This window comes from Leptonychotes weddellii, chromosome 10, assembly GCF_054177405.1.
Source record: "Leptonychotes weddellii isolate Sample4059 chromosome 10, ASM5417740v2, whole genome shotgun sequence".
Lineage (NCBI taxonomy): Eukaryota > Metazoa > Chordata > Mammalia > Carnivora > Phocidae > Leptonychotes > Leptonychotes weddellii.
Genome location: NC_138378.1, coordinates 62,522,785 through 62,538,483, shown reverse-complemented (window position 1 = coordinate 62,538,483; position 15,699 = coordinate 62,522,785). Strand labels below are relative to the sequence as shown.

Sequence of the window (15,699 nt, the reverse complement as noted above, 5' to 3'; positions counted from 1 at the left end):
AAAAAACAACAGAAAACGGAAAAAAAAAAAAAAAACAGAGTCTCTCAATGCCATCAGTGCTAGGAAGGACAAAGTTAATACCCAAGAAAGAGAAAGAATGAACAATTCAAAATTCGCCAGGTAAGAGGACTACAAGAAAATCTAAAGCTTAGTTATTCTTGGAAAATAAGAGCTTAATTTATTTCTGCTGTAACAAGATACACCTATATAACTCAAAGAAGTTGTGAGGTAGTTTTTCAGAAAGCCACTCTTTATTTTCAATCATAACCTCATAGAGGTAAAGTAACAAAGGGAAATGCTAGAGTATATTTACATAGAATTAACTAACTTAAAAAGGTAAAGAGGACACATGAAAGAGGCAATGCTTTCTAACAGCCTCAGACCTACTGGCTGGAAGTGAGCCAGCGTCTGTCACGAAGGCCAGCCACCAGCACTCTCATTATCACACCACCACCGCTTTAAAGGCAGCGGCCAGAACTTATTGCATGCTGTTGCCACGCACTATGTGTTACATACATGATTGTTTAAGTGTCCTAACAGTCCTTTGAGGCAAATACTAATAGACAAGAAAAGTGAGACTTAAGAAGATTATGTAATTTGCCCAAGGTGGTAAGTGAAGAGCCAGCATTTGAATCCAGGCCCGCCCCCGCCACCACCTTCAGAAATTGTGTTCTTAACTATTACCTTAGAAAAGAAAACTAATTTAAAAGATGTCCCTGAAAAAAACTGACCAGAGATTTTACTTAAGTGTTTAAATTTTATGCTTTTCAATATTCTGAGTTTTAAATATTCTACTAATCAGATCCAAAGGCAAATAAGGTTAATCTTTACCTGACTGACTGGGTACCATCATCTTGAAGGTGATAGGCTCTAGCAGTATTCTTCTTAGCCCATTCAATATGCTCTTCTTGGTTCCATGTACCCACAACCACAGAGGTCTTCCCACTATCTTTGTCCTAATATAGGAAAAAATATTTGTGATGAATCCTTGATATCATCAAGTAGACATTTATCCTGATGGCCTATAAGTTATAGTCCTTATCTTCACCTGCACACTGCAGATGGGTGTTTACTTTTTAAAGATTTTATTTATTTATTTGATAGAGAGAGACACAGCGAGAGGGAACACAAGCAGGGGGAGTGGGAGAGGGAGAAGCAGGCTTCCCGCGGAGCAGGGAGCCCAATGTGGGGCTCGATCCCAGGACCCTGGGATCATGACCTGAGCCGAAGGCAGACACGTAACGATTGAGCCACCAGGCACCCACAGATGGGTGTTTAGATGTTAGTCAAACAATGCTAGTCAAACCTGATGAGTAGACACTTGAGCTCATTATCTTCTTTGTTCCTTGTTTCTCTGAACAATGTAACTACTTTCTCGTCAGCTAGCTCCACATGCAGTTATCTTTGACTCTTTTATTTCCTTCCTCCCCTACATCTATTGGTTTTGTCCACTGTTTTCCTGGAGATGTTCTTGGCTTCAGACTCTTCCTCTACATTTCCAACGAGTTTAATTTCTCATACCTAAATGATATGCCTGCATACTACTGATTCTTCTTCTTTTTTTTTTAAGTAGGCTCCACACCCAGCATGGAGCCCAATGCGGGGCTTGAACTCACAACCCTGAGATCAAGACCTGAGCTGAGATCAAGAGTCAGATGCTTAACCAACTGAGCCACCCAGGCGCCCCACTACCGTGATTCTCAATTAAATCTCTGGCCTATCTCTCTTACCTGCAGACCCACTGAGCCTATCTTCATCCTATTTCTACTCTTACAAATGCCAATCTGCAAATTATATGTGTATTCACACACTCATTTGACACCATGCTTATTTCTGTATCAAGATGTCTGTTCAGAAACCCCCTTCCCCATTCTGTTAATTTTTTTAAACACTATTATACTGTCTTATATGTGGACTTCCTTCCTTCTCTCTTCTTTTCTTTCCTCTCCCCTCCCTTCCTTCCTGTCTTCCTTTCCTTCTTCATATTTTATGCCAGGCACTGCTGAGCACTAGCATACATCTGTTGGGTAGAATTAGAAACCCTTACAGTGGTAGATGAAACAGACACAGCCAATGCTGCTAGCAGGGCTTACTGCCCAGGGCAAGAGACAACAATTTAACATTCTTTTAGCAACCAGACTGTAAGTTACTAGATAGACAGGGACTGAAGTTGCATAGTGAAGTGTTTAAGAGGCTGGATATGGAGCAAGACTGCCTGCGTTAGCATTCTGGTTTCATCATTTACTACCTATGTGGTTTTAGGCAAGTTACTAAATCATTGCTTCTATTTCCTCACCTTGGAAGAACAATAGTCACCTCTTAGGGTTGTTATGAGGATCGAGTTAATATGCATACTTAGAACAGTGTCTGGTATACAATGAGTATTGTATTTGTTAGCTACTAATATTTGTTTATCTCCCAAAGCTCCTAGCAGAGTCCCTCAGAAACTTCTAGGTTATATGACCTTGGGCAAAATGAGTCTGATAAAACCTAGTGTTGGCAAGTGTATGGGGAAAAAGTCAGTGTGTGTGTGTGTGTGTGTGTGTGTGTGTGTTTTAAAGTCATTGTTAATGGGAATGACTTACAACCTTTTGGAAGGCAATGTTCTTTTTTTATATCTATATTTTTAAAGATTTTATTTATTTAAATGCAATCTTGCCATTTGCAACAATGTGCATGGAACTAGAGGGTATTATGCTAAGCGAAATAAGTCAATCAGAGAAAGACAATTATCACATGATCTCACTGATATGAGGAATCTGAGAAACAAGACAGAGGATCATGCAGGGAGGGAAAAATGAAATGACAAAATCAGAGAGGGAGATAAACCATAAGAGACTCTTAATCTCAGGAAACAAACTGAGGATTGCTGGAGTGGAGGGAGGTGGGAGGGATGGGGTGGCTGGGTGATGGACATTGGGGAGGGTATGTGCTATGGTGAGCGCTGTGAATTGTGTAAGACTGATAAATCACAGATCTGTACCCCTGAAACAAATAATACATTATATGTTAATAAAAAAAAAGAGAGAAAAAAGATTTTATTCAGAGGGAGAAGCAGGCTCCCCGCTGAGCAAGGAGCCTGAGGACCCTGGGATCATGACCTGAGCTGAAGGCAGATGCTTAACCAACTGAGCCACCCAGGCGTCCCTAGAAGGCAATATTCAGTATGCATATATTTTGACCTAGCAAGTCTGTTGCTAGAAATGTGCCTTATGAATATACTGACAAAGGTTTACCAACACTATTTATAAATGCTCCCTAAGATGCTATCACAGCAAAAACTGGAAATAATTCAAAGGTCTGTCAGGAGAGATCTGGCTAAATACATTGTGGGTATAAACATAATCCTCTGTACCTGCTGAAAAGAATGAGATCAGCTGTTGCTGGCACGGAAAGATCTCCAAGATACTAACTGAAAAGAGTAAGTGCAGAACAGTGCATTTACTAGTTATACTAACATTTATGTATATGCATTTTTTTTTTTTTCTTGTGGAGGGTTAACTAAGAAAATGTTAACAGCAATTACTTTTAGGAAATAGGACAATGGTGGAGGAGAATTTTACTATTCATTCTAAATTTCTGGAATATATTCCTTTAATTTAAAAAAAAGCCATTGGGTATTATCTGGGTTGTACTTAGATAATATTTTTTCTATTAATAAATATTATTAAAAATAAATGAAACCTCTACATAGTAGCAAGAAGAAGTGGGAAGAAGAGTGAAATGGCATTTCTCAGGTTTAAGTAGAGAAATAAAATGTCCTAGTTTACAGATGCCTCATAAATTTGGAACAATTTAAATGTAGAAGGTTGAGTTGATGATCTTTCCTGGTATGATCTGTCTTGGAATTTAAGACTGACTCATAACATCTCAAGAGGGTAAATACAATATTTTTAAATTACTAGATATTATTTCTTTGGGGGAAATAAAAAGAGCTGTTTAAAACAGCCAGGTGAATATTTATTAATTAACATTTGTCTTCAACGTCTAGCAGTTTACCCTACCAAACAAGGTACAACTATGACAAATTTATTGAAGCCTGAAGTTCAGAATTTAGGCAGTTTGGCTCAAGTTGTAGAAGAAAATGCTATCTGATTTATGAAATTAGAAATAAAAGGAAGAATAAAAAGCCAATGTGTATAATCTTAAAACTTAGTTGATTTTAAACTTGGATGATATGGTATGTTCTATAGGTGAGAAACCTGCTGTATTTACCCTATTTTCCTACCTCGAGCCATAACGTACTATCTTACTATTCACTTCATTAATTTAAAGAAGAATTTTAATGATTAATTTCTCAGTCAAAGCTAGAGGTTAGTCACAATAGCCTATTATTCCTCCAGAAACACAGTAATACGAGAATCTGAGGAGTTAATAAACGTTACTTTAGGATGAGTGACTTAGTTAAAACCAAGTTTTCCATTTTCTAGAACTCAGAGACACTTTGAATATTTTCATATTAAAGTCATTTCATAATTAAAATGCTATCCCCCCTTGTTTTTTTCATAAACGAATTTTAAAACTTGAATCTATCTAGTGGTAGAATGATAGAAAGCTATTCTATACCTCATGATATTGATGTACATGTTTGCCATAGCAGAATTCATATTTCCACCAACCAACACCCTATAGGAAAGAAAACAGATCAAGTTACACAGAAAGAATGGGGGATTGGGGTCTGTCTCAGTATTGCCACACGACAGTAATAGAAATATATATAATTAGAAAAACTGTAATAGCAATAATATGGTTGAGAATTAAAAAAAGTTACTGAGAAATAATGTTATATGGTGAAAGATGATTATACTTAGCGTGATGTGCATTGAGTAATGTATAGGGTTGTCAAATCACTACATTATATACACCTGAAACTAATATAACATTGTATGTCAGCTACACTTCAATAATAAAAAGAAAAAAGAAATTACTGAGAAATAATAATTTAAAAAAGACAAATACAGAGAATAACTGGTGTATTGCCTTGGTAAAATAAAATAAAATGAAAATTCCACTGACTCTATTTCCCACTTGGAACTAATAGTTTATTAGAGGCAAAATTTAACCTTTGTAGATATTAACTCAAGTTTTAAATGTGACTGCTACATAACTAAAATGTAGGCTATACAATCTTTTTTTTTTTTTTTTTTGAGGATATACAGTCCTTGATGCCCATTCCAGCAATCAACCAGAATCACACATGACTTAGTTATATGTATTTTCTGTCAAGTAAAGGTCAAGTTTTAGCTTGTGAGCAAAGAAAACATAATGGCTATTATGGATTATAGTAAGATGCAGACAGAAAATGTCCATTAGGAGGCTTCCAGAAACCTGCCATTTCTCTATTGACAAAATCTTTTTTCAGGGCTGCTGATGACCCGTGACTAAATAACACACAAGTGAAAGCTGTTAGATAAATATTGAAACCAAAGGTTCACTTCTCACCCCATGAAAGCAGTAAGAACCACTAAGGAACTCTTTTATGAGTTGGTCATCTGTCAATTTGGATATGTGGGTTGTTCCAACAGTGAGCATAGGCTGAGAACCAACAGCAATGGGTTTGTGGATTGCTGGAAATCTCTCTTCTTTAGTTGATTGCAACTCTTCCTAAAGTTAAACACATATGTTTAAGGGTTTCTATACCATACTTTTTTTTTTTTTTTCAGTTAGGACTTTATTATTTTTAAACTGAAGGAAATTTGGAAAATAAAAGTCCACTCATTTTTAATGTGTTTTAAGAAAATGAATTTTGCAACACTTAATACAATAGAGAAAGCTCTAGACAAATGATAGTTCCATCTACCAATTAGGGGTATGATGGCCATTCTCAACACACCGGGATAATTATCATTTCATATATTTTGCCTCATTTTTCTTTTTTTTTTGATCATAGCAGCTAGAGTTACTCCAATGCAAGTACCTAAGCTAAGTAGTATTCCACCTTACTAGAAAACACACACACATTATATACACACAAATACAAAGAAATATACACAAATATGTATCAGCACTTGCCTTTTTTTTTTTTTTAATATTTCTAACGGGACTGTAAAATTCCACAATTCTTCTCAAGTACAATTTGACAGTATATAGCAAAACTCTTCGTTATGTGCTTACCTTTGACCTATTTCTAGAAATTTATCCGGAGTAAACAATCACCACCGATGGGTGCAAAGATTTAGCTTCAATGACATTCAGGGCGGCATTCTTCATGTTAATAAAAAATTGTGGACAACAAAAATATCCACACTAGTAAATAATTTAAATAAATTTTGGTACTTTAAACCATAGAATATTTGAGATAATTAAAATAATATTATAGAAGATTACTTTATGACACAGGAATGTAAAAAATGATATACTATTAAGTGAAAACAAGTGAAGATATTTTATATATTTACACACACACAGCACACAGTTGGTCCCAATTATTTTTTTTTCATGTGTATCTCTGTGTGTGTATCAAAAAAAAAAAAAATCCCCAAAAAGACTGAAAGGAAATGCACTAAAATATTATTATTTCACTACTTGTTAGATTTTGTCACTACATTTAGTTCTGGAAAATGTGGTTACTATGGGTAAAGAAAAGATAACAATCAGGGTAAAGAGCTAAGTGGGAGTAAATAAGAATATTAATTATAATTATTAAAATGCAGCAGGATCTGGTTGTTGTCCTGAAGGACGCTGCAAGTTGGTAAAGAAAGACGCCCACTAAAGGGTACAGAGAACAGCAGATTCACAGAGGGATTGGTGATTCACAGAGATTTTGATGCAGAATTGAAACATGAAGACTTCACAGAGAGAAAACCCTTGATTCTTGAAACATGAATAATCTGTGATGTATGTGAATGTCTGTAGGTTTTGTGTCTGTGTGCACATATGCACGTGAACCTGAGGAAGACATAGGAGCAAAGACGTGGGGTGTGGAATAATATTTAAAACTAAAAAGATAAACAGGTACTTACTGGTAAAAAATTACATGATTTTAAGAAGTTTGGATATCATCTTAAGGATTTTTTTTTTAATTTTAAAGATTTTATTTATTTATTTGAAAGAGAGACGGGGGCGGGGGGTGGTGGAGAGAGGTAGAGGGAGAAGCAGACTTCCCGCTGAGCAGGGAGCCAGACGTGGGACTTGATCCCAGGACCCTGGGACCACAACCTGAGCCGAAGGCAGACGCTTAACTGACTGAGCCACCCAGGCGACCCTCATCTTAAGGATTTTAGGCAAAAATATGGGATCAGGTTTTTGATCAGATTTTAAGTAATACTGTCGCAGTGGCAGGGAAGGACTAGTAAGAACAAATCCCGAGGTGGATCCACATTGGGAGTTGAAGTAACCCAAGCCAGAGAGGAAGAGACTCTAAAGGAATGCAGAAGTGGGTGGAGAGAATAGTTACGAAAGAGGATAATGAGTTAGAATCCAGAAGTAAACTGGGTTTTGACAGTGAGGAGAGAAAATGAATCTAGATCAGAATTAAAGGAGTATACCAATTAAAACTGAGTAACATAATTAAAGAAATTAAATAGTAAAAGGGTTCCTAGTAAATGTATAGTGGTCACGATGCCTCCTTTCACCTGCTGTAGGCGCCATTGCTCCACTGTGGTTCTTTTCTCCTACTTTGGCTGGTGGGAGTCACTGCAAGGTTACTCTAGAAACCAATGACCTTACCCTTCCTCTCCTCCAATATTCCAGAAGAACAAAGATTGCCAAATGACATCCTATTTTTTGAAAGGACTTTGGATTTTATGTATAGTCTTTCTACATTCAGAACATACCACACTCCTGGTACTGTTTTAAGTGCTGAGTATTAAAAATGAAGAAGACATAGTCACTGCTCCTAAGGAGCTAAGCTCTAACAGACTAAACTAATTACTTAGAATGCATGAGACCTATAGTAAGGTTAGTGAGGAAAAACACTGAAACCTCCAGCTCAGATAGGGGAAGAGGTAGGAAGAATAGAAGTATGACCATTTATTATTGCTTCTTGTGGACAGAACATCTCCTTGCATTTTTAAGAAAAATTATTCCAATAAAAGCAAGATGATAGTTTTTGTGGCAGGGTTTGGAAATTCATAAAATGGATTCCTAATGGTCTAGTAATCTCCAAGTTAATGTAATATAATAACAGCACTGATAGCACCCTAACAGCCTCTGCAAATTTACCCCATTTAAAGGCATGATGGACCCATGCTGTCTTTCATTGGTATGACCATTTAGCAGGAATATCTGTACCATCTTTAGGCACAGAAGATGTGATATGGCATATAGACAATTAATTATACCCAGAGGATCCTCAACAATAGTTACCATAGCCTGCCACTCATGAACACAGAGATGACAAAGATGTGAAAAGCCATATTACAAAATAGAATGGCCTTGGATGTACTCACCGTAGCACAAGGGGGCACTTATGCTATCATTCAAACCAAATGATGCATATATATGACTGTTAATTCAAGCAGTATCACTTATGCATTAAAAGACATGCATAAAGAGATATAGGCATTAGATGGTCCTGTGAGCACTTTAACCCAGTAGTTATCAAACTGGTTTAAAGTCTGGGGGACATGGTGGCAAAATTATTACTCATTCTTAGTTGTGTCAACATAGGTCTCTTTTCTTGCTGTCTCTACAGCTGCTGTGGATTATGCATTCAACTTGGACACTGTCTAGCCAAAGTGCCCTTACTGCAAAAAAGCCCTTCTCTGATGGCTCAGGGAATATCATGGAAGAGGTGGGCATATGAGACTCTAAGAGCTGGATTTGAGGGGTAACATGTGACAGCTAGACTAACATCATCTTGGACCAATCTGCCATGATGACCCCTCTGTTACTTGAAGCCTTCTTGAGTATAGCACCCCCACCATTCTGTCCTTTTGTTCAACTACGCCCTTAAGTACACCCTCCGGGCACAACATCCTTGATCTGCTGAAGAAGTGACTATGACTCACACCTATTCTTTTTCTCTCTCTCTTTTTTTGTAAAGCCTCATTAAGACTTTATTTAGTGGGTTATCTGGCAAATAGTTTCTGTACTCATACCTATTCCTAAACATTCTCCGGGGTAGTTCCCTAGTGTGTACTCCCAGCCTCTAGGGCTATAAAAGCAGGTCTTACAAGAGGTGGAGTTGTGAAGATCAATTTGTCATGTTGTCTATTTGCCATAGCCCAAGAGGCTTCAGTCCTAAGTCCCCTTAATAAACCATTTCATGTCAAACAGAACACAAGTAACAGGTATAATATCAAAACAAAATTCTGATAGCCAGATTTGTATTTTTGTTTAAAACAGAAAAAAAATTCATTATCTTTATGGTTAAGCTTATTCCACATTTAAAAGGCAAACCATATGACAAATACCAATTTTTTAAAAAAAGTTATACGTAATAGATTTATAAAGGAAAGGATTCTGAGAAAAATGTCACTTTAAATAACTTTTCACCCTACAGTATTACCTAAGGTTTTCATCTACAACATGTATTCTAAGGGTCCTAAGTATTTTGAAAGTATTATCATCTGTAGCTTTTTAAAAACAATTTTTCTCAAACGGCAGATTAAACACATTAATTAGAGAAAAGTAAGCTGCCATTTCTTCTCTGAAGAGTAATTAAAGTTGGGATTTGGGAAGCATTTTGATTGAGCTGACTTTTAAGTACTTGTCAGTATTTAAATCACTATCAGGGAGAAGACCAGTAGAAAAATCCATGTCCAATCTTTTAATTGAGCACTTCAAATCAAGTGCAGATTAATAAGATAATTTTTCCTTCCTATCAGAATGGCAGTGTTCACAACAGCCACAAAGAGTGTGGCAATACTTTTGCCAGAAGTACTGAAGAGAAACGGGAGAAACAGGCTTTGCAGCTAAATGTTAGTTATTAGTTAATTAAACCATTACTAAGTACCCACAGTATACCAGGTATCATGCAAGGAGCTAGAAACCTCAAAGTAATAAAAGCATAGCATATTCTCCTTGATCTTAGTGTAAGAATCATAGGAAAATCAACCAATTTTAGCCATGTAAGTGCTATAATGCAGGACTGAGTAAAATACAAGACCAAAAAAGAGGAAACTTTGATCTCTTCCTGGGGTAATTCATTAGAAGTCCTCTCTCATTTGCAAAGGAAGTAACACTGCTTTAAAAACAATGGGGAAGGGGCACCTGGCTGGCTCAGTAGGGAGCATGCGACTCTTGATCCTGGGATTGTGAGTTCAAGCTCCACGTTGGGTGTGGAGATTACTCAAAAATAAATAGGTAAATAAATGAAAATAAAAAAAAAACAACAACAGGGAAGATTAGGAAAAGGTCAGTGTAAGACAGATGAATTTGAGATTACTGAAAATGTATATGGTTATGTCCAATGAGCAGAGGAAAAGGGAAAAAAGCACATGGAAAAGGAGAAGCAGCATAGAGAAGTGGTTAAGAGGACAGGTTCCAGAACCAGACTGTTTTGATTTTCATCTGTAATCCATCACTTGTCACTTCCCTTCTCTGAACCTCAATTTCCTAACATGTTAAGGAGGATGATAATAGTATATTCTTGTAGGTTTTTGTGAGGATTAGATAACAGCTGTTAATATTCAATCCATGTTAACTATTGTGACTGTGGTTTGAGTTCAGGGGAAAGGTCAACGTTGAAGATGTGTATTTGAAACTCATGGGCATATTAATGAAGTTAACAGAATGGGCCTGGATGAGCTCACTTGAGACTATACACACTACAGAGAGAAGGCAACTATGGCTAGAACTGTGGGGAACGTCAACATTTTCAGGGCAGGAAGTAGACAAAGACCTAATACACAGGACAGGAGAACAGAGAGAATGACTTCAAGTAAAGGCAGTAGAGAAAGTTCAAGCTTCACATGTTCAGTGTTTTATGTGCTAAGATCAAGTTATGTATATGTCCAGTGGACTTAGAACCAAAAGATTGCTGTTGACCTGAATAAGAAGTTTCAGAAGAATGATGGTTTGATGACATAGAGCAATGGGTTGAAGAAGAAATAAAGCATTAGAAGATGAGTTGTAGTTTATTTTTTCAAGGGGCTCAGCTGGGAAGGCCAGTCAACTACCTAAAAAGTCAACTTAACTACAATGAATAGGATGTCACACTTTAAAATATGAAATCATGAGAATAAGAGAATGATAAAATAGTTTCTGAGAAGTACAAGAATAAGGAAAATAATTAAAATCAGTTAAAAAATTGGAACTTAAAATTTGAGTCAGAAAAATAAATTACTACTACTATGCTACAGGAATGATTAAAATACTGATACATGCTCTTAAATTTGGAAAAGGAAGCACTGAGAAAATACTGTTACATAATTCACATACCTCTTTATTTCTCCTGAAAGGCACCCTTAGTATTTCTTCCTGCTGTTCCAATTGCCTCAGGGTGAGGGGTTTAAATGGTGATCCTGGCAGTGACTGGCAAAATATGTCATTCACAGGGGACGCTCTGAATCTATTCAGTAAGAACAAAGCATTAAAGCTAAGCATATGACACTTTAAAGCATGTGTGCGTTTCATGTTTAAAATATTAAATCCACATCCTACCTATATTTAGGATGATTGCACAAAAGTGGTGTCAAAATGACAACTTCATATTCACAAGTTGTAACTTCAGCTACTGAAAGAATTTCATGCTTAGATTCAGGATGACATATGTACATCACCGTACTTGATCTGGGCCGGTTCTGTTTCAAACTACAAGGTGTACCATTTCCCATTCCCACAGGATAGTAGGGTGTCATCTGACCTTCGATATTTTTAGTGGGAATCTTAAAAAAAAAGAGTTTAAGACAGACTTTTCATTAGAAATGGAGGTAGGGGTGAGGATGGGAGAAACACTTATTCTTAAAGGAAAAAAACTACATTTTAAATAAAACCAACCTTTATAAAGGTAACATTTCTGTATTTTCTATAAACTTTTCCTCTAACATTCTTTTGATTCCTAAGTTCTTATTTGAGCTAATACTTATTTTCAGAGCAGTTTTATATAGCAAAAAAAGGAAATTTTATTTGGTGCTAAAATTAAGATGTTAAGTGTATATTTATATAAAAGGATATAATCTCTTGATTAATATGAATTATTTCTAACAGTTTTTTTTTTTTTTTTTAAGATTTTATTTATTTATTTGAGAGACAGAGAGTGCACATGAGAGGGGGGAGGGTCACAGGGCAAACCAGACTCCCTGCCAAGTAGGGAGCCCAATGTGGGACTCGATCCAGGGACTCCAGGATCATGACCTGAGCCAAAGGCAGTCGCTTAACCAACTGAGCCACCCACGCGCCCTATTTCTAACAGTTCTAAAGAAAGAGATTAAGATAAAATACAGGAACTTACTATACTGGACTAGTCAGAATTTTCTAGACTGAATTCTCAGTGAATGGCTATGTTATACTTTAGATTCTAGAGGTTTGAAGTCTGATTTGTCAAAAAGTGGGGCTACATAGTAAAACACTATCTTCTAAAACAGGAATCTTAATATTGTACTCATTCATTAATCTGCTTATTCTTTTTCCCTGTCATTAATATTAAGAGCCATACTTTTCAACATAAACTCCTATATAAATCTATTCAAGCCCAGCAAAGGACAAATGAAGAAATTTTCATGGAATGGGGGAATAAAATAGATCACCTCAAAAGACAAGGATTATTAAGGAGCTAGCTCTCATATTTCATCTACATAAACCAAAGAAAAATCTAATATAAGGGCTCTAAAAAAATATTGTTAATAATATCTCCAAGCAAGCTCTTTGGAGGCAGGGAGCTCATCTTGTATCACTTTGGTACCCTGTCAGTGCCATGTGTAAAACAGGCAATAAACAAATGTTTCCAGGAAAAAATATTTTGAGGTTTCTTGTATGCTATTTTCATGCTAGTTATCCAGAATTAGAAAATCCTGGGTTCAAAGCCAAGCTTTGAATTTACTGGCTTTCTGTGACCAAATTTCAGTTTTTGTCATTTGTAAAAAGAGAATAATAATATATACTCAGAGGTTGTGGGGGAAATTAAGCATTACCTTTTGTTACATGCCTGGCACAGTATCTGGCTTATAAATTGGGGCTCAGTAAATGTTAGTTTTCTTCCCTTACCCTTTTCTTCCTCTTCCTTTATCATTTCACACTTTGAATTCCATCTTGCTATCCTCCAGAGCCACAGTAAATAAATATTTTATCTCAAAGGTAGTCTGTAAAATTAAAATCTTTTAAAATAGCAATGCTATGTGTGTCTATGCTTAGCTTATCAATTCCCCCCAAAGCCACCCTTTTAAGGCCTTTTGCCATTTCACTTTTCTTCTGATAAAATTATCATTATGATATAAAACCACTTACAGAAATATCCTCTATCAATAGGTTATTTAACTCTATAGGAGTTCTTAGGATTTAGAAAGCATTCCTTGAACTACTGGGGCATTTAAAAATTGTGATTAGGAACCCTAAGGAATCATTCTTTTTAAACAATCTTATTTTTCAGTCATCAATTATGCATTCACATTCAGTACACACTTATTAAGTGCCTATATTATATCTGGCACTCTGCTTTGCACTGCAGGGTAAAGAGATAAAAGACAGTCCCTGCTTTGAAGATGCTTGCAGTCTGGTAGCTTGTTATTTACATACGTAGTTTATCTGTTTTACCTAGGGGAGATAGGGGCCAAACTAGGGGGGAAAAGCAAAAGCTCTTATTTATAATTGTTTCCAACGTTAAACAGAGGGAACCACTGCTAAGACCGGAAGTGATACACTGCCATTATGAAAACTTTCCCAGACACATCTTTGCTAAGTTCCTTAATTTTCCTATGATCCTAAAAGTAAATAAAAGTATCACAGTATAACTGTTCTCAGAAAAATCTAACATACTGCAAATTTTCTTTGGCCCAATCCTCTGAGGTATTTGATAGACAGTTAAAGAACACAGGACTAAATTCTGTCATTTAAGTAGTATAAATTCATGCCTCACTAATAATAGATGTTAAAAGCAAAAAAAATCAACACTTGTCACTTGCCTCTTTTGATTTTTCGTTTTCATCTGCCTCTTCATCTGTGGAATAATATAAGATATTACCTATGTAAGGTAGGTGTAAAGAATGACCAGTGACTTATATATAAAATACAAATGATTACGTTTTCAATTTTGTAATTTTAAATTTCTTTCTAAAGAAGATCCAAAACATACATATAATTTTTATCTTACTACTTTTAGCTAGTTGCCTTGAAATGGTTTTGTTTGAAAGGACAAATTTAATCCTTACATCTTTACCTATGAAATACTTTATTTGAGGCATAAAACTGGCCACAACAATTTTCTTTTGAAGTATTTTTATATCAGTGAGAATTTTAATCTTAAATTAGCTGACTCTGAATAACATAGATTAACAAAAATATTTCACAATTTTAGGGACACATCTACATTTCTATTTCCATGTATAACAACTATGCTTACAGCAAGCAAAAGACTAACATTAACACTATATAAATATAACACTAACATGTGTTATCTTACCAGATTTTAAAAAATTTATTAATATGTAGACAAAAAGCATAATGTTTGTTGATGTAGAAAATAATGAAAAGATCTCTTTGAAAAAGTTTTCTAAGGGATTGTTCAGAAATTTATTTTAGTGTTTTAAAATGCATACAGTCTCCTATAAGATCTTTTAAATTCCAATTTGAACATAAATACTTTCAACGAAATTCCAGCATTACTATCAAATCACTCTGTAGAAACAAACCTTTTTCAGATAGAAGGTTCTTAGCCAACATATTCCCAAGGTAGTACTCGTGAATATTTACTTTCTATATTGGAATAAAATAAAAATATAATAAGTATTTTGCAAATACCAAGAATACAACTTTAAAATTATCAATCTCATTATTAAAGTTCTCATTGTATAATGTTCCACCCTTCATATTTTGAAGAAAAACATACCTGACCACTTTCTTTCTCTTCATGGTATTGTCGAATGTGTTTTCCATGACATACTTCATAAGTCCAGTAAGACTCAATCTAAGAAAAAAGGATGTATTTAAACATACAAAAGCCATATAACTCCACTGAATTACTTTTTGATATTTTATGTAGTTGAGTAGATTTCCCTCAAGATTTAGAGTAAGCTTTCATTAAATGAAACTTTATTACGCCTCAGAAAAATATGAAATTTCTGAAGCCTAGTCACTATTTTCACTAATTAGCTGTTTGTGAAAATTCTGTGAAGAAAACAGGTCTAGACTACGCCTGGGATCTGTATTAACCACCTGGCTTAGGGACCATTTTATACATAGTCTAAAAAATAACAATTAGCATTTCTTAGTAAAATTGTATATAAGGAAACTTTCCTTTGATCTGAAAATCATTCAGAACAATTTGGGAAGTGATATTATTTGAAACTGGTGTTACTGGGTGTTTGTTTCATCTACCGCACGGGAAGTTAAATGAACAAAATACTATTAAGCAATAGCTTTGGTTTACAACTAACTTAAAATTTGATATAACATAATAAAGTAAAAAGAAATGCAGAGTTATTTTCAAGGGTCTATTGGCCACTAGAAATTTATTTTCTACTTATTAAGTGAACATAAAATACGTACTCTGTAGGAACAACTGCTTTGTTTAAATAGTGGCTCCAATAGCTCTCTTGGATTAGGGCCTTTATAATCCTTTTCTTCTTCCTATGAAAGAACTAGGATTTAATACTTACAATT

General features: G+C 35.4%; 1 protein-coding gene across 6 annotated transcripts in view; it reads right to left on the bottom strand.

Annotated features, from left to right (window-relative positions):
* The window catches only part of ERLEC1 (endoplasmic reticulum lectin 1), a 30,785-nt gene that overhangs the window by 5,779 nt on the left and 9,307 nt on the right, over window positions 1-15,699 (bottom strand). For 2 of the 6 annotated variants that reach the window (XM_081832030.1, XM_081832028.1), the window contains exons 3-11: window positions 15,586-15,666; window positions 14,927-15,004; window positions 14,730-14,793; window positions 14,004-14,062; window positions 11,548-11,771; window positions 11,326-11,455; window positions 5,443-5,604; window positions 4,567-4,626; window positions 832-956 (exon numbers count right to left, since the gene is read on the bottom strand). In XM_081832030.1, the coding sequence (XP_081688156.1) occupies window positions 832-956; window positions 4,567-4,626; window positions 5,443-5,604; window positions 11,326-11,455; window positions 11,548-11,771; window positions 14,004-14,062; window positions 14,730-14,793; window positions 14,927-15,004; window positions 15,586-15,666 (983 nt within the window). The remainder of the gene's footprint in view (window positions 1-831; window positions 957-4,566; window positions 4,627-5,442; window positions 5,605-11,325; window positions 11,456-11,547; window positions 11,772-14,003; window positions 14,063-14,729; window positions 14,794-14,926; window positions 15,005-15,585; window positions 15,667-15,699) is intronic. The other 4 variants (XM_081832029.1, XM_081832031.1, XM_081832032.1 and 1 more) reach the window with 4 other exon arrangements.